This window comes from Entelurus aequoreus, linkage group LG09 (genome assembly GCF_033978785.1).
Source record: "Entelurus aequoreus isolate RoL-2023_Sb linkage group LG09, RoL_Eaeq_v1.1, whole genome shotgun sequence".
Taxonomy (NCBI): Eukaryota; Metazoa; Chordata; class Actinopteri; order Syngnathiformes; family Syngnathidae; genus Entelurus; species Entelurus aequoreus.
In genome coordinates this window covers 75,793,792-75,818,957 of record NC_084739.1, presented here as the reverse complement: position 1 = coordinate 75,818,957, position 25,166 = coordinate 75,793,792, and the positions used below count along the sequence as shown (strand labels likewise).

The 25,166-nt window shown below is 36.3% G+C and overlaps 2 protein-coding genes across 3 annotated transcripts in view; one reads left to right on the top strand and one right to left on the bottom strand.

Moving 5' to 3' along the window:
- Positions 1 to 2,923, bottom strand: part of kif11 (kinesin family member 11) — a 31,841-nt gene extending 28,918 nt beyond the window's left edge. The window contains exons 1-2 of one of the 2 annotated variants that reach the window (XM_062059455.1): positions 2,742 to 2,923; positions 2,541 to 2,616 (exon numbers count right to left, since the gene is read on the bottom strand). In XM_062059455.1, the coding sequence (XP_061915439.1) occupies positions 2,541 to 2,614 (74 nt within the window). In that variant the 5' untranslated portion in view covers positions 2,615 to 2,616; positions 2,742 to 2,923. The remainder of the gene's footprint in view (positions 1 to 2,540; positions 2,617 to 2,741) is intronic. The other variant, XM_062059456.1, reaches the window with a different exon arrangement.
- A 15,411-nt stretch (positions 2,924 to 18,334) lies between these two features.
- egr2a (early growth response 2a) lies at positions 18,335 to 19,123 on the top strand. Its single transcript, XM_062057918.1, has one exon. It carries the CDS (start codon positions 18,335 to 18,337, stop codon positions 19,121 to 19,123), a length of 789 nt encoding a protein of 262 aa, XP_061913902.1.
- Positions 19,124 to 25,166: the final 6,043 nt, after the last annotated feature.

Genomic DNA, 25,166 nt, shown 5'->3' with positions numbered 1-25,166 from the left:
AATCCCTGGAATCTCGTCCCGACCAGAAATGCTCCGTGAGAAATCACAAGAAATTACGTCACATAGCTCAGTCATTAGGCGCAGATAGGGAAAGCAGGGGCCGGAAAAAGCGCTCCAAGGTGTAATAAAGTTCAAAACAAAAGGTATAATCCAATGAATAACTTTACTGAGAGATTTGAGCAGGGTACAAACACATGACCAACACTTTTACCACCAACCGGAAACATAGCAACCAGGCTAGCAACGCACCTCCTTTACGGCAGCTGTCGCAACGTTCTTATAGCAACCGCAGCACATACATATATGACATCTCCCTTTTTTAACTTTTGCTTTTCTTTCCTTGTAAACAAAACAAAATCACACTGTATATGTGTTGTCTGTCTAATTATAAATAATGCAGACGAGGCGTGTTGGCTGAGTTCTTGACGTCTTAGCTGCCGAGTGAGACGACATGCAACAACACTTTTTGGGGCTACCGCGCATGCTCGTCACTCCCGTTGCATGCTGGGTAGTGTAGTTGTTATATTCCTAGCTCATAAAATCAAATCTTTCCCCCTATAAAGAAATAATGTTAACTCAATAAAGTGTATTTCTTTTTTAGCTTTAACTTTTCATTTTTTAGCATTGTAACCACATTTGCAAACAACTTTTCTCCTCATAGAATTTTCTTTCAATAAAGAAATAAAGTGCAAAAATGTCAAAGCATCATAACAAACAGTTATGTCAAATAGCAGCAGAAGTGCACTTTTTGGAGAGCTGTATTATTTTCAGTTTTGTGCCCAAGGGACTGATTTTATTTAACACTATATTATTATTTATACACCTATAGTGATCACAGAGACAGGTTGTTTTTGTGTTACTGTATATATTTGTTTTTCTGAAAAATCCCACTTAATATACTTTGGGTGACAACAGTCAATATTTATTAATTTATTAGATTTTATTTTTTTCTTATATAATAAAAGTGAGCTTTTGTTAAACCAAATATTGTGTGTTTTTTTCCATATACAACAACCTATCTGGACTCGATAAGAGAATCGATAAGGAATCGGTTCGATAAGAGGATTCGATAATAGGCTTGAACTCGATAATTTCTTATCAAACATCATCCCTATTCATGACGACAGTAATGTGTGTTGAGGCCCTGAGCGAGAGTCCAGTCATTCAGGGCCTGGGGGGTTTTGGGCTTGTAGTTCGTAAGGGCCCTTAGAGCCCTCTCCAAACTCCTGCAGATATGTCCGATAATATTCGGCCGATAAATGCTTTAAAATAAAATATCGGAAATTATCGGTATCGGTTTCAAAAAGTAAAATTAATGACTTTTTAAAACGCTGCCGTACGGAGCGGTACATATCCGGTAAAGCACGGACGTAGGGCATACTTGCCAACCCTCTCAATTTTCCCGGGAGACTCCCGAATTTCAGTGCCCTTCCCGAAAATCTTCCGGGTCAACCATTCTCCCGATTTCCACCCGGACAACAATATTGGGGGCGTGCCTTAAAGGCACTGCCTTTAGCGTCCTCTACAACCTGTCGTCATGTCCGCTTTTCCTCCATACAAACAGCGTGCCGGCCCAGTCACATAATATCTGCGGCTTTTACACACACTTAAGTGAATGCAAGGCATACTTGTTTAACAGCCATACAGGTCACACTGAGGGTGGACGTATAAACAACTTTAACACTGTTACAAATACGCGCCACACTGTGAACCCACACCAAACAAGAATGACAAAACACATTTTGGGAGAACATCCGCACCGTAACACAACATAACAAATACCCAGAACCCCTTGCAGCACTAACTCTTCCGGGACGCTACAATATACACCCCCCGCTACCATCAAACCCGCCCACCTCAAATATGAGCTTATATAAGTAAAGCAGTAAAGCAAATTAATATTGGTTATTGGCCTCCTTTGAGAAGCATTTAAGTCCCAACTTAAAGCTCATTTGTTTACTCTAGCCTTTAATAGACCCCCCTTTAGACCAGTTGATCTGCCGTCTCCTTTCTGCTCTAGGAGAGGGTGGGGCACAGATTAGGTGACCACAGATGAGGCGCTAGCTGTTAAAAGTCGGGACCCGGGGTGGACCACTCATCTGTGCATCAGTTGGGGACGTCTCTGCGCTGGGAGGGGTCCCCACCAAGGTTTCTCATTGTAGCCTACTGGGTTGAATTACCATAAATATACCATGAATTGATTAACGTGGACCCCGACTTAAACAATTTGAAAAACGTATTCGGGTGTTACCACTTAGTGGTCAATTGTACGGAATATGTACTGTGCAATCTACTAATACAAGTTTTTATCAATCAAAAATTAGTTTTTCCTTGCCGTGATGTGAGATCTGAGCCGAGGATGTCGTTGTGGCTTGTGCAGCCCTTTGAGACACTCGTGATTTAGGGCTATGTAAATAAACTTTGATTGTTTGACTACTAATAATCGGTATCGGCCTCCTTTGACTACTAATAATCGGTATCGGCCGTTCACTAGACAAAAATCACACTGGCGTTAAGAAATAAAGGAGAACATTTCGTACCTGCATCTGACGACCACTTGAATGTTTCTCCCCTTTTCTTCTCGCTTGACTCCACTCAGGTTGTGTGAAGCCATGACTGCAGAGAGCAAGAATTTGTTATCAATGACAACTTTAACGCCACATTACAAGCTGGCGCCGTCTCCACGTTAGCATCTTCGCTAGCGATAACCGCAATAATCGGCCGGAATGCTAAAAACTTACCGAGGGCCTTTACGAGTTATTCGCTTCTGCTCTGAATGTGTTTCGCTTGTTTATTCGGTGTCCGCTTCTGCGGGGAAGTTTTTGGTTGTTTTTGGAGTCGGCTTTCTGCTCGCCGCACTTTCCAAATTCAGCCTTCCTGGCGCCCAAACGTCAACAGACGGTTCAAAGTGCTTTTTTTAAAAATTCGTTCAGCCAATTGCAGCAGAGCAACGCAAAAGAAGGATTCTATTGGTCAACCTCGACACGTGACCATTCGCCGTGCATCTTGGGAAATGACTGCTATTTTGCGCACACGTTTTTAAATATGGTATTTAGTATTATTACTGTATAGCATATAAATATAAAATATAATATAACATGTTCAGCTCGTTTGTGAGACGATGGCTGACTATCAAAATTTCCCGAAAAACGCCCACATTTTGCTTTAATCGACATTTTTGGCGACTTCTTCTACTGAAATAAATGTTGTTTTTTTTCCAAAGGATTAAGGCTCAGCCCCTCCTCCGAAGCAAAGGGAAAATGGTTTGATTGATTGATTGAGACTTTTATTAGTAGGTTGCACAGTGAAGTACATATTCCGTACAATTGACCACTAAATGGTAACACCCGAATAAGTTTTTCAACTTGTTTAAGTCGGGGTCCACTTAAATTGATTCATGGTACAGATTTTGGGGGGGTTGCCACTTTCGATCAACTTTTGATAAAGGACAATCAGCTAATGACAAATGTTTTCATCCGGCAGCTGAGTAGGCCGCTTTAAGGTCCTTCCATAGTAATGGGGTCCTTCAGGCATTAGCAGAACATTATGGTGGCCATTGGATGCAGGCGTCGTGCCCGAATGGTAGCCATCTTGGGTGGGGCAATGTTTCCAGTAGAGCAGTGGTTCTCAAACGTTTTTCATCCATCCATCCATCCATTTTCTATCACTTGTCCCAAAAAACATTTTTATTTTATTTTATTTTATTTTATTTTATTTTATTTTATTTTATTTTATTTTATTTTATTTTATTTCAGACACAATTTGGAAACAATCTACTAAGCAGAAAAATTGTGACTATAGAAGATTATACAAAACCTATATTGTTGGCATTGTTGGTTCAATTATTTGGTGATTTTTAATATCGAGAAAAACAAAATAAAGACAATTTTACTTATATCTATATATCTATCTATCTATCTATCTATCTATCTATCTATCTATCTATCTATCTATCTATCTATCTATCTATCTATCTATCTATCTATCTATCTATCTATCTATCTATATAACGTGTTTTAGTAATATTACACAGGTAGTATCATTCAATATTATTAATGTGATGGGGTTGTAATACACACATACAAATAAATATGACAAAAAATCTCAGCTGCCTCAGAAAACCCTTGGCTCTCCGAGTGCCACCACAATGAGCAACATTAAAATACAGTAGCGTAGTAGGCTTAAGTATTCATTAAAAGCAAGGCAATGGTTTTATTCAAACATTTTCGGCCACTGTAGCAATACACACAGTTTGAACAGTAACACTGTGTTTGAATATTTCATTAAGTGATTCTTTGGCGTACCACTAGATGGAGCCCGCGTACCACTCGTTGAGAATCACTACATTACAGGCAATGCACGTGTAGTTATGCAAGATATATGCAAGAATTAGTTATTTTACTGGTTACACACGTTAACTTTTTTTTTTTAGCTAATTTTGCAGTCGTACACCTTCGAGTTTTATAACTGTCAACTGTTACATTAGCATGCTAACCTTTTTAGCTGATTTTACAGCCGTACACCTCAGAGTCGTAAAACATGCTACTTGACACACGCTAAGTGTTATCATGGTAGCATGCAGCAATTCAGTTCGGCTCCAGCGGGCGTACACATCAGAATCATACATTGTGGTACTTGACGCATGCTAACTTTTACATTAGGATTCTAACTTTTTTAGCTAATCTCAAAGCTGTACACCTTTGAGTCATTTATCGTGGTACTTGGTTGCACATGCTAACTATTACATTAGCATGCTAACTTTTTTTTAAACAAATTTCACAGCCATACACCTCAGAGTCGTAACTTGGTACTTGGCAAATGCTGTTACAGTAGCATGCTAACATTAGCATGTTTAACCTTTTTTTTGTCATATTTATTTGTATGTGTGTATTAAAACCCCATCACATTAATAATATTGAATGATACTACCTGTATAATATTACTAAAACACATATATAGATAGATATAAGTAACCTTTTTTTTATTTAGTTTTTCTCTATATTAAAAATCACCAAATCATTGAACCGACAATGCCAACAATATAGGTTTTGTATAATCCTCTATAGTCACAATTTTCCTGCTTAGTAGATTGTTTCTAAATTGTGTCTGAAATCAAATCAAATAAAATAAAATAAAATAAAATAAAAGTTGGCGACTTGTCCAGGGTGTACCCCGCCTTCTGCCCGAATGCAGCTGAGATAGGCTCCAGCACTCCCCCGCGACCCCAAAAGGGACAAGCGGTGGAAAATGGATGGATGGATGGATACTACCTGTATAATATTACTAAAACACATATATAGATAGATATAAGTAACATTTTCTTTATTTTGTTTATTCTCTATATTAAAAATAACCAAATCATTGAAGCAACAATGCCAACAATATAGGTTTTGTATAATCCTCTATAGTCCCAATTTTCCTGCTTAGTAGATTGTCTCCAAATCGTGTCTGAAATAAAATAAAATAAAATTAAAAAAAATAAAATAAAATAAAAGGCGGCGACTTGTCCAGGGTGTACCCCGCCTTCCGCCCGAATGCAGCTGATAGGCTCCAGCACCCCCGGCGACCCCAAAAGGGACAAGCGGTAGAAAATGGATGGATGGATGGATACTACTCGTAATATATTAAAACACATTATATAGATGGATATAAGTAACATTTTCTTAATTTTGTTTTTCTCTATATTAAAAATAACCAAATCATTGAAGGAACAATGCAAACAATATAGGTTTGATAGGCTCCAGCAACCCCCACGACGCCGAACGGGACAAGCGGTAGAAAATGGATGGATGGATAATCCTCTATAACAGTGGTCCCCAACCACCGGGCCGCGGCCCGGTACCGGTCCGCAGACCGATTGGTACCGGGCCGCACAATAAATTTAAAAAAATAAAAAATTATTATTATTATTTTTATTTAATTAAATCAACATAAAAAACACAATATATACATTATATATGAATATAGATCAATACAGTCTGCAGGTATACAGTCCGTAAGCACACATGATTGTATTTTTTAATTTAAAAAAAAAAAAAAAAAAAAAAAAATTTTTTTTTTTTTTTTTTTTTTTAATTTTACCCTCCACCCCCCGCCCCCCCCGATCCGTGGGACACATTTTCAAGCGGTGACCGGTCCGCAGCTACAAAAAGGTTGGGGACCACTGCTCTATAGTCACAATTTTCCTGCTTAGTAGATTGTTTCCAAATTGTGTCTGAAATAAAATAAAATAAAACAAAATAAAATTAATTACAATTGAATACAATTAAATAAAATTAAATAAAATTAAATAAAATTAAATACAATTAAATACAATTAAAATGTTTTTGGGGCCAAGCGGTAGAAAATGGATGGATGTTGTTTTTTTCCCATGATTAATAAACAATTAGCATTGCTTTTAATGCAACATAACTTATGAGAAAAAGTAAGAGAAAAGCACTAAAACACAAATAAACAAAACATGCAGATATGATGTTAGTGTGTGTGGGGGGGGGGGGGGTGCCTAATCAAGTGACCATTGGTGAGCAGCGGTCCATCTGCTGAGGAGGTCCACCCACTCAGCCCCCTGAGGAGGAATCAGTGGGAGGAGGGTGACACCTTTTTTAACAAACACACGCACAAATAGACAAATATTTGACTGCGTCCGCACTCACAACACGCGCACACACACACACACACACACACACACACACACACACACATTTTATACATGTATACATACGTATATGACACACACAAAGCAAAAGGAGGATGGTCAGCACATCATGTAGCCAATTATGTGCAGCTTTTAGCCCCGCCCCCTCTGAGCAAAGTGATAATAAATGAAGTGTGGTCACTGAGATGATTGACAGCTGCTGAGTCATCAATTCTCACTCACCCACCGGCCACTTCATTAGGAACACCACGGAATGCCATCTGCCTTTGCCATTTTCCCTGTCTTGCATGGTACCTAATGAAGTGACCGGATGTGGTCCGCTTCATTATCATAACAGTTTCCGAGGAGAGGGAGGAACAATCGTGCCCCGCCCACCCTTTGTGGCAGCATCCCACTCCGACCCGGCAGGCCAGGACCGGGAACTTTTTTCCTTCGGCCGGACCTCCTCGCTCGCACTCTTTGTTCCTCTCTGGAGAGCCAGGACGCCGCCCGGAGCAGCGTCTCGGGGAGAAGACGGGAGAAGAAGGAGGAGGAATAGAAGGAGAAGAACGAGGAGGATCATTATAGGGAGAACCAGGAGAAGGAGAAGAACAAGGAGAAGAAGAAGGAGAAGAACAAGGAAAAGAAGAAAGAGAAGAACAAGGAGAGGAACTAGAAGAAGGACAACAAGGAGAAGAACTAGGAGAAGAAGAAGAAGGAGAAGAACAAGGAAAAGAAGGAGAAGAACAAGAAGAAGAAGAAGAAGAAGAACAAGGAGAAGAACAAGGAAAAAAGAAGGAGAAGAACAAGAAGAAGAACAAGGAGAAGAACTAGAAGAAGAAGGAGAAGAACAAGAAGAATAAGAAGGAGAAGAACAAGGAGAACAATAAGAAGAAGAAAGAGGAGACGAACAAGAAAAAGAAGAAGGAGAAGAAGTAGATGAAGAAGAGGAAGAAGAAGAAGAAGAAGAACAAGGAGAAGAACAAGGAAAAAAAGAAGGAGAAGAAAAAGAAGAAGTACAAAGAGAACAACTAAAAGACGAAGGAGAAGAACAAGAAGAATACGAAGGAGAAGAACAAGGAGAAGAATAAGAAGAAGAAAGAGAAGACAAACAAATAAAAGAAGATGGAGAATAAGTAGATGAAGAAGAAGGAGACGAAGAACAAGAAAAATAAAAAGAACAAGGGGAAGTACTAGAGGAAGAAGAAGAAGAAGAAGAAGAAGAAGAAGAAGAAGAACAAAGAGAAGAAGAATAAGTAGGTAAACCACAATAAGAAGAACTGGAAGAAGAAGAAGAACAACAGGAAGGAGAAGAACACAAATAAGAACAAGGAGAAGAACAAGGAGAAGAACAAGGAGAAGAACAAGGAGAAGAACAAGAAGAAGAACAAGGAGAAGAACAAGAAGAAGAACAAGAAGAATAACAAGGAGAATAACAAGAAGAAGAACAAGGAGAAGAACAAGAAGAAGAACAAGGAGAAGAACAAGAAGAATAAGGAGAAAAACAAGAAGAACAAGAAGAACAAGGAGAAGAACACGGAGAATAACAAGGGGAAGAACAAGAAGAACAACAAGGAAAAGAAGAAGGAGAAGAAAAAGAAGAAGAACATCCAAGGATAGATTTGTTTACGGCTGAGGTAAGTGTGCATGATCATGAGATGTTCACGCTGAATTCTTGTCTGCTCAGCATCTTTTGTTGGAAGCTCCAGAGAAGAGAAGATAGTTTATGCTTTGAAAGGAGCATGAATGCTTCCCACCAAGTGGAGATCAGGTGTGGGACGTGAGAGTTGTCCACCAAGTGGAGATCAGGTGTGGGACATGAGAGTTGTCCACCAAGCGGAGATCAGGTGTGGGTCATGAGAGTTGTCCACCAATCGGAGATCAGGTGTGGGACATGAGAGTTGTCCACCGAGTGGAGATCAGGTGTGGGACATGAGAGATGTCCACCGAGTGGAGATCAGGTGTGGGACATGAGAGTTGTCCACCGAGTGGAGATCAGGTGTGGGACATGAGAGTTGTCCACCGAGTGGAGATCAGGTGTGGGACATGAGAGTTGTCCACCAAGTGGAGATCAGGTGTGGGACATGAGAGTTGTCCACCGAGTGGAGATCAGGTGTGGGACCTGAGAGTTGTCCACCGAGTGGAGATCAGGTGTGGGACATGAGAGTTGTCCACCAAGTGGAGATCAGGTGTGGGACATGAGAGTTGTCCACAGAGTGGAGATCAGGTGTGGGACATGAGAGTTGTCCACCGAGTGGAGATCAGGTGTGGGACATGAGAGTTGTCCACCGAGTGGAGATCAGGTGTGAGACATGAGAGTTGTCCACCGAGTGGAGATCAGGTGTGGGACCTGAGAGTTGTCCACCGAGTGGAGATCAGGTGTGGGAAATGAGAGTTGTCCACCGAGTGGAGATCAGGTGTGAGACATGAGAGTTGTCCACCGAGTGGAGATCAGGTGTGGGACATGAGAGTTGTCCACCGAGTGGAGATCAGGTGTGAGACATGAGAGTTGTCCACCGAGTGGAGATCAGGTGTGGGACATGAGAGTTGTCCACCGAGTGGAGATCAGGTGTGGGACATGAGAGTTGTCCACCGAGTGGAGATCAGGTGTGGGACATGAGAGTTGTCCACCGAGTGGAGATCAGGTGTGGGACATGAGAGTTGTCCACCGAGTGGAGATCAGGTGTGGGACATGAGAGTTGTCCACAGAGTGGAGATCAGGTGTGGGACATGAGAGTTGTCCACCAAGTGGAGATCAGGTGTGGGACATGAGAGTTGTCCACTAAAGTCACGTTGAAGGATGTGACAGGAACACGTTGGACTGTGTTGACGTCACTGTCTCTTTGTTAAGAAGGTTCTACCACACAGCTGTCCAACTCAACACCCATGGGCCACATCTGGCCTCCTACATCATTTTATGTGGCCCACTACTTATATTTACGTGGCCCACCACTTCATTGTATGTAGCCCGCCATATAATTTTATGTGGCCCACCACTTATTTTTACGTGGCCCACCACTTCATTGTATGTAGCCCGCCATATAATTTTATGTGGCCCACCACTTATTTTTAAGTGGCCCACCATGTCTTTTTATATGGCACGCCACATCATTTTATGTAGCCCACCACGTCATTTTATGTGGCCCATCCCATCATTTTACGCGGCTCGCCACATCATTTTATATGACACGCCGCATCATTTTATGTGGCCCACCACAATATATGGCTTGCCATTTCATTTTATGTGGCCTACATCATTTATGTGTCCCGCCACATCATTTTATATGGCATACTACATCCTTTTATGTGACCACCACATCATTTAACATAGCTCGTCACAACATAATTTTACATGGCCCCCCACATCATTTTTTATATGGCCCACCATTTCATTTTATGCGGCCCGTCACATCATTTTACATGGCCCGCCACATAATTTTACATGGCACGCCACATTATTTTATGTGGCCCGCCACAACAGTTTACATGGTTTGCCATATCATTGTATGTGGCCTACATAATTTATGTTTCCCGCCACATCATTTTATATGGCATACTAAATCCTTTTATGTGGCCACCACGTCATTTAATATGGCCCGTCACAACATAATTTTACATGGCCCCCCACATCATTTTATATGGCCCACCATGTCATTTATGCAGGCCGTCACATCATTTTACATGGTCCGTCACATCATTTTACATGGCCCGACACATAATTTTATGTGGCCCGTCTCATCATTTTACATGGCCACCGTCCCACTTTTTAAGTGTATTATTATACAACTTTTTTTTTAGAGCATTATTTAAAAAAAACCTTTTTAAGTGTATTATTATAAAAACATGTCTTTTTAAAAATGTATTATTCAAAAAACATTTTAAAGTGTATTATTATAAAAAATACTTTTAAAAATGCATTATTTACAAAACATTTTTAACTGTATTATTATAAAAACATGTCTTTTAAAAAATGTATTATTTAAAAAACCTTTTTAAGTGTATTATTATAAAAAAATATTTAAAAAAATGTATTATTATTTTTAAAAAACTTTTTTAAATGTATTATTAGAAACATTTATTTTTAAAAAGGTGTAATTATAAAAAATAATTAGAAAATTGTATTGTTATAAAAATGTATTTAATTTTTTTTTATTATAAATTTTTTTTAAAAAATGTATCATTATAAAATTATATATGTTTTAAATATAATATTTTAAAAAACATGTTTAAGTGTATTATTACAAAAACATGTATTTAAAAAAATGGATGATTTAAAAAATTTTTTTAAGGGTATTATTATAAAAAAAAAAATTTTTTTTTAAATGTATTATTAAAAACAATTATTAAAATTGTTTTATTATTACAAAAAATGTATTTAACATTTTCTATTATTATAAAAAAATATTTTTAAAATGTATAATGTTTTTCAAAACATTTTTAAGTGTATTATCATAAAGAAATATTTGTAAACATTTATTATTATTTAAAAAATATTTTTAAATGTAATATTATAAACATTTCTTTAAAAAAATGTATCATTGTAAAAAATGTATTTGAAAAAATGTGTTATTATTAAAAAAATGTTTTTAAATGTATCATTATAAAAAATACTTTTTAAATGTAGTATAAAAAAATATTTAAAAACATTTATCATTATAAAAATGTCTTTTAAAAAATGTATTATTAATTAAAAAAATGTTTTAAGCGTATTATTATTGTAAAAAAAATGCATTCTTAAAATTATATTATTATAAAATGTATATTTTTAAATGTATTATAAAAAATAATTTAAAAAATGTATCATTATAAAAACATTATTTAAAAAAAATATTATTATAAAAAAGTATTTAAAAATTGTATTATTATGTAAAATGTATTTTTTAAAAACATTTTAAGTGTATTAGTATAAACATTTTTTGTAAAAATGTACTATTATTTTAAAAACATTTTAAAAAATGTTTTATTATTAAAATGTCTTTTTAAAAATGTATCATTATAAAAATTTATTTTTAAAAATGTATTATAAAAAATGAATTTTAAAAATTTATTATTATTCAAAAATATATATATTTTAAAATTTATTATAACAAAATATTTTTAAAAATGTATCATTATTTTAAAAACATTTAAAAGTGTAGTATTATAAATATTAAAAAAAAAAGTATTAATATTTAAAAAACATTTTTTTAATGTATTAATATGAAAACATATTTTTAAAAATGTATCATTATAAAAAAAAAGTAAAAATCTATATTTTTATATGTAAGAAAATATATATTTTATTAATTTAAAAAAGTGAATCCAAATGTTACTGAGTTTCCTTTAATTCTTGACTAAATATTCCAGTCCAGTTGCCCGTGCAGAGCGGGCGATTGCCCACGCTAAATTTGTTGTACACAAATATCATCAAAAGGTTCAGAGAATCTGGAGAAATCACTGCACGTAAGCGATGATATTACAGACCTTCGATCCCTGCATCAAAAAGCGACATCAGTGTGTAAAGGATATCACCACATGGGCTCAGGAACACTTCAGAAAACCACTGTCAGTAACTACAGTCCGTCGCTACATCTGTAAGTGCAAGTTAAAACTCTACTATACAAAGCGAAAGCCATTTATCAACAACACCCAGAAACGCCGCCGACTTCGCTGGGCTCGAGCTCATCTAAGGTGGACTGATGCAAAGTGGAAAATTGTTCTGTGGTCTGACAAGTCCACATTTCAAATTGTTTTTGGAAACTGTGGACATCGTGTGCCCTGGACCAAAGAGGAAAAGAACCATCCGGATTGTTCTCGGCGCAATGTTGAAAAGCCAGCATCTGCGATGGTATGGGGGTGTATTAGTGCCCAAGACATGGGTAACTTACACATCTGTGAAGGCACCAGTAAATCTGAAAGGTACATACAGGTTTTGGAGCAACATATGTTGGCATCCAAGCAACGTTATCATGGACGCCGCTGCTTATTTCAGCAAGACAATGCCAAGCCACGTGTTACAACAGCGTGGCTTCACAGTAATTTTATTATATTTTATTTATAATATTTTATTCAAATGTTATTCAGTCTGTATGATATGATGGATGACTGATAAACGTTGGCGGTTCAGAAATCTGCGGGGCCAACATGTTCACCGCTGAGCCACCGCGCGCTCCTGCTGAGGTCACGTAGCGTCGGCATCCTCCGCACATCAGCGGCGGACAAGCGGCGTTCCGTCTTGTCCGTCCCAGCGAGCGCTTCTTGGCCTACGTTTGAGATATGAGAGGCGGCGTCGGCGACGTTGGGGTTTGAGGTCTGGGACAAAGATCCGCATGAACAAAAACCACCGATGACACATGATTAATCGGCGCGGCGCGCTTGGTCGAGCCGCCGGACCCCCGGCTGACACTCCAGCCATCCAACACAAAACCAACCCCCCGCCCAGGAGCCTCGGCGGCCCGGAGGAGCGTGGGCGAAGGGTGCACGCGGGGCACCGTCCCCATGGAGCTGTGTGTGTGTGTGTGTGTGTGTGTGTGTGTGTGTGTGTACGCACCAAACCCCCATCTGGCAGCGGGTGGGCGGCCACAATGCACGGCAACATTTTTGGAGGTGTGGGCGTTAAAAAGGCAGCCAGATCTGCATATGTGTGAGCAGACCGAGGGCGGGGTCTCGAACGCAGCCCTGATGAACTCCTTTCATCAGGCCAGTCCCCGCTTCGTCTCCACGACAACTTGGGACCGGCGTCGCGTGACTCGGCGATATCACGGTGCTGGTATTTTTGCTCTACGTCCTGTAAGGGGTCTTTAACTAGGCGATGAGCTAAAATGTCCTCACATTGTCTGACACGGGTGAGGTTTACACACGTACTAGCAGACATCACACTTCAACACATCAAACATTTATTACGACATCTATTCATCCCAATTCTGAAACGATTCAGAACTTGCAAAAATTATTGAAAAATGTAAAAAAAAAAAAAAATGTCATTCATTTTTATTATAAAAATAAATTTTTAGGCCATCTTTATGCAACCAGAAGGAGATTTTTTAAACTGTAATAGTTTTATTGAAATTATGACACCAAATAATACGTTGCCAGAATCGGTTTGAAGTCAGAATCGTGTTGAATCGAGAATCGATTCTGAATGGATTGGATCGGATCATTAGGTACCCAAATGTTCACACCTTGATCAAGTAGTGAGTTTACCAAGAATCAGTGTTTATGTTGTGGATTTATTGTGAAGGTTGCAGAATTGAACTTCCTGTTGGCTTGTTATGCGGAGAGTTGAATAAAAACATTGTCTTTGTTTAGTATAGGTGCACAAAAAAAACGATTCACATCCAAATCATGATTCCTATTCATCCCGATTCCGAATCGATTTCTAATTTTCAAAAATCGATTAAAAAAAAATTGTTTTACATTTTATTTTGTAAAAATCTATTTTTAGGCTATCTCCATGCAACCATAATCTCTATTTGTGTACCTCCCAATTCTGAATTGATTCCTAATTTTCAAAAATCGATTTTTTAATTTAAATTTTTTATTTTAGTGAAAATAATTTTTTTTAAAGAGGTTTTTAGGCCAATTTTTTAAAATAGGTTTTTAAGCCATCTCCATGCAACTAGACTCGCGATTCTTATACCTCCCGATTCTAAATCGATTAATCATTTTCAAAAATCGATTATTATTAATTTTTTGGGCAGAATACATTTTTTCTAAATGTTTTTTTTAGGACATCTCCTTGCAACCCGAATCGTGATTCGTACACCTCCCAATTCTGTATGGATTTTTAATTTTTTTTAATCTTTTTTTTTTTTTTTTTTCGTGAAAATTAATTTTTTTAAAGAGGTTTTTAGGTCAATTTTTAAAAAGAGGTTTTTAGTCCATCTCCATGCAACTAGAATCGCGATTTTTGTATTTATAAATGGTTGATTTATATAGGCTAGTAAGGTAAAGTTTTGTACCTGACAAGTAAGAATCGCTATTCTTATACCTCCCGATTCTAAATCAATTGATCATTTTCAAAAATCAATAAAAAAATAACATATATTTTTTTAGTCAGATTACATTTTTATCAAAATTGTTTTTTAGGCCATCTCCATGCAACGCGCAATTCGTATACCTCCCCGTTCTAACTCGATTCATAATTTTCAAAAATCGATTAAAAAAAATTAAATAAAAAAAGAATTCTAACAAATTGGCCCGAATGCAGCTGAGATAGTCTCCAGCACCCCCCGTGACCTCGAAAGGGACAAGCGGTAGAAAATGGATGGATGGATGGATTGGAAAAAATATATATATATACTGTATTTATATATTTTTAGTAAGAATTAATTTTAAAAAAGAGGTTTTTAGGCTATCTCCATGCAACCAGAATCGCAAATCGTATACCTCCCAATTTTGAATTGTTCCTAATTTTCAAAAATCGATAAAAAGTTGTATTTTATTTCTTTCTTTTAGTGAAAATTATTTTTTTAAAGAGGTTTTTAGGCCATCTCCATGTAACTAGAATTGCGATTCTTATACCTCCCGATTCTAAATCGATTAATCATTTTTCAAAAATGTATTTAAATAAATAAATAAATAAATGTTTTTTTAGTCAGAATAAAAAATAAAAAATAAAGGTTTTTAGGCCATCTCCATGCAACTAGAATAGCGATTCTTATACCTCCCGATTCTAAATCGATTAATCATTTTCAAAAATCGATTAAACATTTTTTTTTTTAAATGTTGTTTTAGTCAGAATGCATTTTTTTTAAAATAGGTTTTTAGGCCATCTCCATGCAACCAGAATCACGATGCGTATATCTTCCCATTCTAACTCGATTCATAACTGAAAAAAAAGCTTTAAAAAATTCAAATAAAATGTTTAAATTTATTTTTAGTAAGAATCAATTTTATTTAATAGGTTTTTAGGCCATCTCCATGCAACCAGAATCACGATTCTTATACTTCCCAATTCTAAATCGATGAATCATTTTCAAAAATCGATTAAAAAAAATAAACAAATAAAAATGTTTTTTTAGTCAGAATTTTTTTTATTCTGACTAAAAAAACATTTTTATTTGTTTATTTTTTTTAATCGATTTTTGAAAATGATTAATCGATTTAGAATTGGGAAGTATAAGAATAATTTTCATAATTTTCAAAAAACGCTTAAAAAAATTAAACTAAAAATGTAAAAACATTTTTTTAGTAAGAAACAATTTAAAAAAAAAGGTTTTTAGGCCATCTCCATGCAACTAGAATCGCGATTCTTATACCTCCCCATTCTAAATGGATTCATAATTTTCATAAATTATAAAAAATATAAATATTTTTTTTAAATCGATTAAAAAAAAAAAAATACTGTATATATATATATATATATTTTTTTAGTAAGAATTAATAAAAAATACAAATAAAAGGTTTTTAGGCCTTCTCCATGCAACCAGAAGTAACTTTTCTAACCAGTGACCTGTTCATTATAACTTATTATACCAAATCACACATTGCGAGAATCGAGCATCGTGTTGAATCGAGAATCGATTCTGAATCGAAACGCCATCCCAGGAATCCGAATTGGAATCGGATCAATTGGTTTGGCGCCCAAATATTCACACCCTTAGGGGTTCACAAAAAAGTAAATTCACATCCAAAATGGTCATTCTTGATCATCTCGACTCTAAATCGATTAATAATTTATATATTTATAAAAAAAATTTTTTTTTTTATTGACTTTTGAAAATTATGAGTTGACTTTGTAATAATGTTTTTGTTTTATAAGAATCCATTTTAAAAATATTTTTTTCTCCGTGCAAACATTCTAACATGTAAACTGTTTGGAAAAAAAGGTTTATTACCAAATAATTGCCAGAATCGATTCTAAATGGAGAATCGGAATGTGATGGAATGGTTAGGTGCCCAAAGATTGACACCGTGTAGTACCACGTGACCACACCATATTTGGTCAATGAGTCACCTTCCTCCTAACGAGCACACCTGGACTCGACCCCCCCCCCCCCCCCCACATAGGCAGTGATATACTCACAAGAAACCGAATAGCTTTGTCTTTGACCTTTTTTTTTACTTAAAGAAAGCAAATTAACATATTATATGAGAATGTTATGTTATGATTATCTTTAACCGAATCACAGCAGTGCTCAAATTAAAAAACAGCATTCCCTCTCATGTGATATTGCTTAATTAACATTAATGATGTGCACTTTAACAACTAGGCTTACAACTATACCTAATATATAAAGTGACTATTACCTGCAGGGCAAACATTAGCTAACCAGAAGGCAATAACAATGTAAACAAAAAACACCTGCTTAAAAGATCTAATACAAATGTCCCTGAGGAATGTAAAGGGGGAGTACTGTAATTACCTAACGTTACATTATTATTTTTCATAACAATTTAGCCCCCTCCACAATATTAATCCGACGTTAAAACAGAACTAGCTATTTATTGATTAGCAATTGCCGAATCATGTAACATTAGCTTAATGCTAAAAAGCCAGGTTGCTATCACATTCTGTAACAGACAAATAATTCCATGTAGGCCAGGGGTCGGCAACCCAAAATGTTGAAAGAGCCATATTGGACCAAAAATACAAAAACAAATATGTCTGGAGCCGCAACAAATTAGAAGCCATATTACATACAGATAGTGTGTCATGAGATATAAATTGAATTAAGAAGACTTAAAGGAAGCTAAATGACCTCAAATATAGCTAAAAATGAGGCATAATGATGCAATATGTACATATAGCTAGCCTAAATAGCATGTTAGCATCGATTAGCTTGCAGTCATGCACTGACCAAATATGTCTGATTAGCACTCCACACAAGTCAATAACATCAACAAAACTCACCTTTGTGCATTCATGCACAACGTTAAAGGTTTGGTGGACAAAATGAGACAGAAAAAGAAGTGGCATAAAACACGTCCTAGAAAGTCGGAGAAAGTTATACATGGAAACAAACTAAGGTGAGTTCAAGGACCGCCAAAATTAGTAGGACAAAACGGCGCTCGCCAAATACTCGAATCAGTGAAGCCTGTTTAATATAAACAGTGTGCTTTATAACAATTAGGGAGGTTTGTGTCATGTTTGTCCTCCTACAGAAACCATACTAAAACAAAAAATGTTTTTTTTTCCCATCATCTTTTTCCATTTTTCATACATTTTTGAAAAAGCTCCAGAGAGCCACTAGGGCGGCGCTAAAGAGCCGCGGGTTGCCGACCCCTGATGTAGGCTAACGTTACCTACCTGCTACCTCTGTCTTTTTCTCGTTTCTCCTCCTCTTCTTTTCTATTTTTTCTTCCCTGGGCACCTGACAGTTTTGGCCGTTTTGACATCTTGTGTTCATTTTTTGATGTGGTGACGTCCAAAAAGAGTCATGATACGAGAAGGGAGGGGGTGCACCGTGCGGGGGGAAAGGGGGGGGGGGGGCGTAATGTTGTAACAAATTATATTTCTATTAAATAGGCTTTACTTTGCATTTTAATTAACGTGGGATTATTTTTTGTATTTAGAAATAATAGTACCAACTTTTTTTTTTTTTTTTTCCTCCAACATTTGTGGCACTGGCGTGGCGCCCCCTGATGGACGGCGCCCTTAGCATTTGCCTATACGGCCTATGCCACGGGCCGGCCCTGCACGTGACCCACTTCTCCTCTGTCCAGGTGAGCTCGCGCGAGGAAGCGTCCGGCAGCCCACGCGGGACGTCACCGCGCACCATGGCGCACGGCCCGCATGACGTCAGCCACATGTACGCGCACCTCCACCCCGCCCCTTCCTACTCCTGCGGCGCCGACGTGTACCAGGACCCGTCGGCCGGGGGCTACCTGTCCACGCCCGCCTGCGGCGTGTCATACCACGCCCCGCCCTCCTATAGCGCGGCGCCCAAAGCGGGCGTGGACGCGGCGCTGCACGCCGTCCCGCCCGAGTACGGCGGCGGCGGCGGCGGCGGCTTGTACCCGCAGTGCCAGAGGGACATCCAGGCGGCCTTCGCGGAGCGGAAGTCGGTGGCGTACGCGCTGGACTCTCTCTCCCTGCGCGGGGCGCCGCCGCTCACGCCCCTCAACACCATCAGGAATTTCACGCTGCAGGGCGCGCCTTCTGCCGCCGCCGACGGCCCGCTCGCCGCCGCCGCCTTCCCCGCCCACCCCGGCCTCCCGCTGCGGCCCATCCTGCGGCCGCGCAAGTACCCGAGCCGGCCCGGCAAGACGCCCGTGCACCAGCGGCCCTACGCGTGCCCGGCGGAGAGCTGCGAGCGCCGGTTCTCCAGGTCGGACGAGCTGAGCCGACACCTGCGCATCCACACCGGCCTCAAGCCCTTCCAGTGCCGCGTCTGCCTGCGCGCCTTCAGCCGCAGCGACCACCTGACCACGCACCTGCGCACGCACACCGGCGAGAAGCCCTTCTCCTGCGACACCTGCGGCAGGAGGTTCGCCCGCAGCGACGAGCGGAGACGACACCTGAAGATACACCTGAGGCTCAAGGACAGGAAAGACCCCGCCCCTTGATGACGTCATCGCCCCCAGTCAGGGAGTCCACGAGACACGCGCACAGCGGGATTATGTAGAAAGGGGAGGAGTCACACACTGGAGGCGGAGCCAATAACTTTTTTTGTGTACTTGATTAAAGAGGAAAATTTGTTGGATGAAGATAAAAATAGACGGTGTGAGAATTTGTGCTTTTTATTGTCTGCGTGTGAGGAGAATGTTGATGTTTATGTACAACATGTTAGTTACATAATAATAACACGTGTACAACATGTTAGTTACATAATAATCATGTGTACAACATGTTAGTTACATAATAGTCACGTGTAGAACATGTTACTTACTCAACAATAACACATGTGTACAACATGTTAGAGTTACATAATAATCACAACATGTTAGTTACATAATAAGCACATGTGTTCAACATGTTAGTTACATAATAATCACATGTGTACAACATGTTAGTTACATAATAATCACACATGTACAACATGTTAGTTACATAATAATCACGTGTACAACATGTTAGTTACATAATAGTCACGTGTACAACATGTTAGTTACATAATTACACGTGTATATCATGTTAGTTACATAATAATCACATGTGTACATGTTAGTTACATAATAATCACATGTTAGTTCCATAATAGTCATGTGTACATGTTAGTTACATAATAGTCACATGTACAACATATTAGTTACATAATAATTACATGTGTAAAACATGTTAGTTACATAATAGTCACATGTACAACATGTTAGTTACATAATAATCACATGTGTACAACATGTTAGTTACATAATAAGCACATGTGTTCAGCATGTTAGTTAAATAATAATCACATGTGTTCAACATGTTAGTTACATAATAATCACATGTGTACAACATGTTAGTTACATAATAATCACATGTGTACAACATGTTAGTTACATAATAATCACATGTGTACAACATGTTAGTTACATAATAATTACATGTGTACATCATGTTAGTTACATAATAATCACATGTGTTCAACATGTTAGTTACATAATAATCACATGTGTTCAACATGTTATTTACATAATAATACATGTGTACATCATGTTAGTTACATAATAATCACATGTGTTCAACATGTTAGTTACATAATAATCACATGTGTTCAACATGTTAGTTACATAATAATTACATGTGTACATCATGTTAGTTACATAATAATCACATGTGTACAACATGTTAGTTACATAATAATCACATGTGTACAACATGTTAGTTACATAATCACATGTGTACAACATGTTAGTTACATAATAATCACATGTGTACAACATGTTAGTTATATAATAATTAAATGTGTACAACATAGTTACATAATAATCACACGTGTACAACAAGTTAGTTACATAATAATCACATGTGTACAACATGTTAGTTACATAATAATCACATGTGTACAACATGTTAGTTACATAATAATCACATGTGTACAACATGTTAGTTACATAATAATCACACGTGTACAACACGTTAGTTACATAATAATCACGTGTACAACATGTTAGTTACATAATAGTCACATGTACAACATGTTAGTTACATAATTACATGTGTATATCATGTTAGTTACATAATAATCACATGTGTACAACATGTTAGTTACATAATAATCACATGTTAGTTCCATAATAGTCATGTGTACATGTTAGTTACATAATAGTCACATGTACAACATATTAGTTACATAATAATTACATGTGTAAAACATGTTAGTTACATAATAGTCACATGTACAACATGATAGTTACGTAATAATCACGTGTACAACATGTTAGTTACATAATCACATGTGTACAACATGTTAGTTACATAATAATCACGGGTACAACATGTTAGTTACATAATAATCACATGTGTTCAACATGTTAGTTACATAATAATCACATGTGTTCAACATGTTAGTTACATAATAATTACACGTGTACATCATGTTAGTTACATAATAATCACATGTGTTCAACATGTTAGTTACATAATAATCACGTGTTCAACATGTTAGTTACATAATAATTACATGTGTACATCATGTTAGTTACATAATAATCACATGTGTACAACATGTTAGTTACATAATAATCACATGTGTACAACATGTTAGTTACATAATCACATGTGTACAACATGTTAGTTACATAATAATCACATGTGTACAACATGTTAGTTATATAATAATTAAATGTGTACAACATAGTTACATAATAATCACACGTGTACAACAAGTTAGTTACATAATAATCACATGTGTACAACATGTTAGTTATATAATAATCACATGTGTACAACATGTTAGTTACATAATAATCACATGTGTACAACATGTTAGTTACATAATAATCACACGTGTACAACACGTTAGTTACATAATAATCACGTGTACAACATGTTAGTTACATAATAGTCACATGTACAACATGTTAGTTACATAATTACATGTGTATATCATGTTAGTTACATAATAATCACAGGTGTACAACATGTTAGTTACATAATAATCACATGTTAGTTCCATAATAGTCATGTGTACATGTTAGTTACATAATAGTCACATGTACAACATATTAGTTACATAATAATTACATGTGTAAAACATGTTAGTTACATAATAGTCACATGTACAACATGATAGTTACGTAATAATCACGTGTACAACATGTTAGTTACATAATCACATGTGTACAACATGTTAGTTACATAATCACATGTGTACAACATGTTAGTTACATAATAATCACGGGTACAACATGTTAGTTACATAATAATCACATGTGTACAACATGTTAGTTACATAATCACACGTGTACAACATGTTACTTACTTAACAATAACACATGTGTACAACATGTTAGAGTTACATAATAATCACAACATGTTAGTTACATAATAACACATGTAAAACATGTTAGTTACATAATAAGCACATGTGTACAACATGTTAGTTACATAATAAGCACATGTGTTCAACATGTTAGTTACATAATAATCACATGTGTACAACATGTTAGTTACATAATAAGCACGAGTTCAACATGTTAGTTACATAATAATCACATGTGTTCAACATGTTAGTTACATAATAATCACATGTGTACAACATGTTAGTTACATAATAATCACATGTGTACAACATGTTAGTTACATAATAATTAAATGTGTACAACATGTTAGTTACATAATAATCACACGTGTACAACATCTTAGTTACATAATAATCACACGTGTACAACATGTTAGTTACATAATAATCATGTGTACAACATGTTAGTTACATAATAATCACATGTGTACAACATGTTAGTTACATAATAATCACACGTGTACAACATGTTAGTTACATAATAATCACATGTGTACAACATGTTAGTTACATGATAGTTACGTGTACAACATGTTAGTTACATAATTACATGTGTACATCATGTTAGTTACATAATAATCACATGTGTACAACATGTTAGTTACATAATAGTCACATGTTAGTTCCATAACAGTCATGTGTACATGTTAGTTACATAATAGTCACATGTACAACATAGTTACATAATAATTACATGTGTACAACATGTTAGTTACATAATAGTCACATGTACAACATGTTAGTTCCATAATAGTCACATGTACAACATGCTAGTTACATAATAATCACGTGCACAACATGCTAGTTACATAATCACATGTGTACAACATGTTAGTTACATAATCACACATGTACAACATGTTAGTTACATAGTAAACACATGTGTACAACATGTTAGTTGCAAAATAATCACACGTGTACATGTTAATTACATAATAATCACATGTGTACAACATGTTAGTTACATAATAATCACATGTGTACAACATGTTAGTTACATAATAATATGTGTACAACATGTTAGTTACATAATAATCACATGTGTACAACATGTTAGTTACATAAAAATCACATGTGTACAACATGTTAGTTACATAATAATCACATGTGTACAACATGTTAGTTACATAATAATAACATGTGTACAACATGTTAGTTACATAATAATCACATGTGTACAACATGTTGGTTATATAATAATCACATGTGTACAACATGTTAGTTACATAAAAATCACATGTGTACAACATGTTAGTTACATAATCACATGTGTTCAACATGTTAGTTACATAATAATCACATGTGTTCAACATGTTAGTTACATAATAATCACATGTGTACAACATGTTAGTTACATAATAAACGTGTCAAAATCAATAATTATTGCAATTTTTTATGACCTATGGAAAATAAGGAGCAGGATAAAAATATAATTTATTGTAAATGTAACTTCCTGTGATTATAATCCCTCAGCTATCAAGGCAGAAAGGAAATGTCAACACAAGCATGGAAAACACTCAAACAATGTCAACAAAATATTAAAATCACATTGAACACTTAATACGTTCTTAAAAATAAGGAATATGTAAGAAATGCTTTATAAAGTGTAGGGAAATCGTGCAAAGTGTGAAAATGTAAACAAAGACACCTGAGAATAACTATTTTCTGCTAGGAAATAATGGCTGTGTAACATTAATTTGCCGTTATTCTATGGAAATAATTTTTTTAAGTGCATTAATTATTAAAATATTTCATTGGTCAAAATCGATAATTATTGGAAATTTTTCTGACCTACGGAAAATAAGGAGCAGGGTAAAAATATTGTTTTTATTGGAAATGTAACCTTCCCCTGATTACAATCCCTCAGCTATCAAGGCAGAAAGGAAATGTCAACACAAGCATGGAAAACAATGTCAATAAAATATTAAAATCACATTGAACACTTAACAATAAGCCCTTATTATGAATGAATATGTAAGAAATGCTTCATAAAGTGTAAGAAAATAGTGTAAAGTATGAAAATGTAAACAAAGAAACCTGAGAAGAACTATTTTCTGCTAGGAAATAACGGCTGTGTAACATTAGTTTGCCCTGTTATTCTTATTTAACTATGGAAATTATTATTTTTAATGCATTATTTATTCAAATATTATTTCATTGGTCAAAATCGATCATTATTGGAATTTTGTATGACCTATGGAAAATAAGGAGCAGGGTAACAATTTTTTTTTTTTTGGAAATGTAACCTTCCCCTGATTATAATCACTCAGCTATAAAGGCAGAAAGGAAATGTCAACACAAGCATGGAAAACAATGTCAATAATATATTAAAATCACATTGGACACTTAACAATAAGCCCTTATTATGAATGAATATGTAAGAAATGCTTCATAAAGTGTAAGAAAATAGTGTAAAGTATGAAAATGTAAACAAAGAAACCTGAGAAGAACTATTTTCTGCTAGGAAATAACGGCTGTGTAACATTAGTTTGCCCTGTTATTCTTATTTAACAATGGAAATTATTTTTTTTTTATGCATTATTTATTAAAATATTATTTCATTGGACAAAATCGATCATTATTGGAATTTTGTATGACCTATGGAAAATAAGGAGCAGGGTAAAAAAATGTTTTTTATTGGAAATGTAACCTTCCCCTGATTATAATCACTCAGCTATCAAGGCAGAAAGGAAATGTCAACACAAGCATGGAAAACAATGTTAATAAAATATTAAAACCACATTGAACACATAACAATAAGCCCTTATTATGAAGGAGTATGTAAGAAATGCTTCATAAAATGTAAGAAAATAGTGTTAAGTGTGAAAATGTAAACAAAGAAACCTGAGAAGAACTATTTTCTACAGGTTTAGTGGCAGGATGTTACAGCTGTGCTCTAAAGGGTGAGCGCGGCTAAGGTGGTGTGCTATTAGCACTATTGATAAGGGGACGAGTGCCCTTGTCCGTGAAACCAACCTTGCTTTGCAACTTCTCGCAAAGGAAAAAAAATGATTGAACGTTTTTTACTGATAAACTTACGTGTCCATCGCGATGTACATTGACATGGTTTTTAGTAGCGACTGAAGCAACATCCACATTGTTGTTGCAGCTGGAACTAATCAATCTGACACAACACTCACTTTTATTCTACATATTGTTCCGGG

Excerpts from the sequence above, each read along its gene's own strand:
- egr2a (XM_062057918.1), top strand. The coding sequence starts at position 18,335 with ATGGCGCACGGCCCGCATGACGTCAGCCACATGTACGCGCACCTCCAC.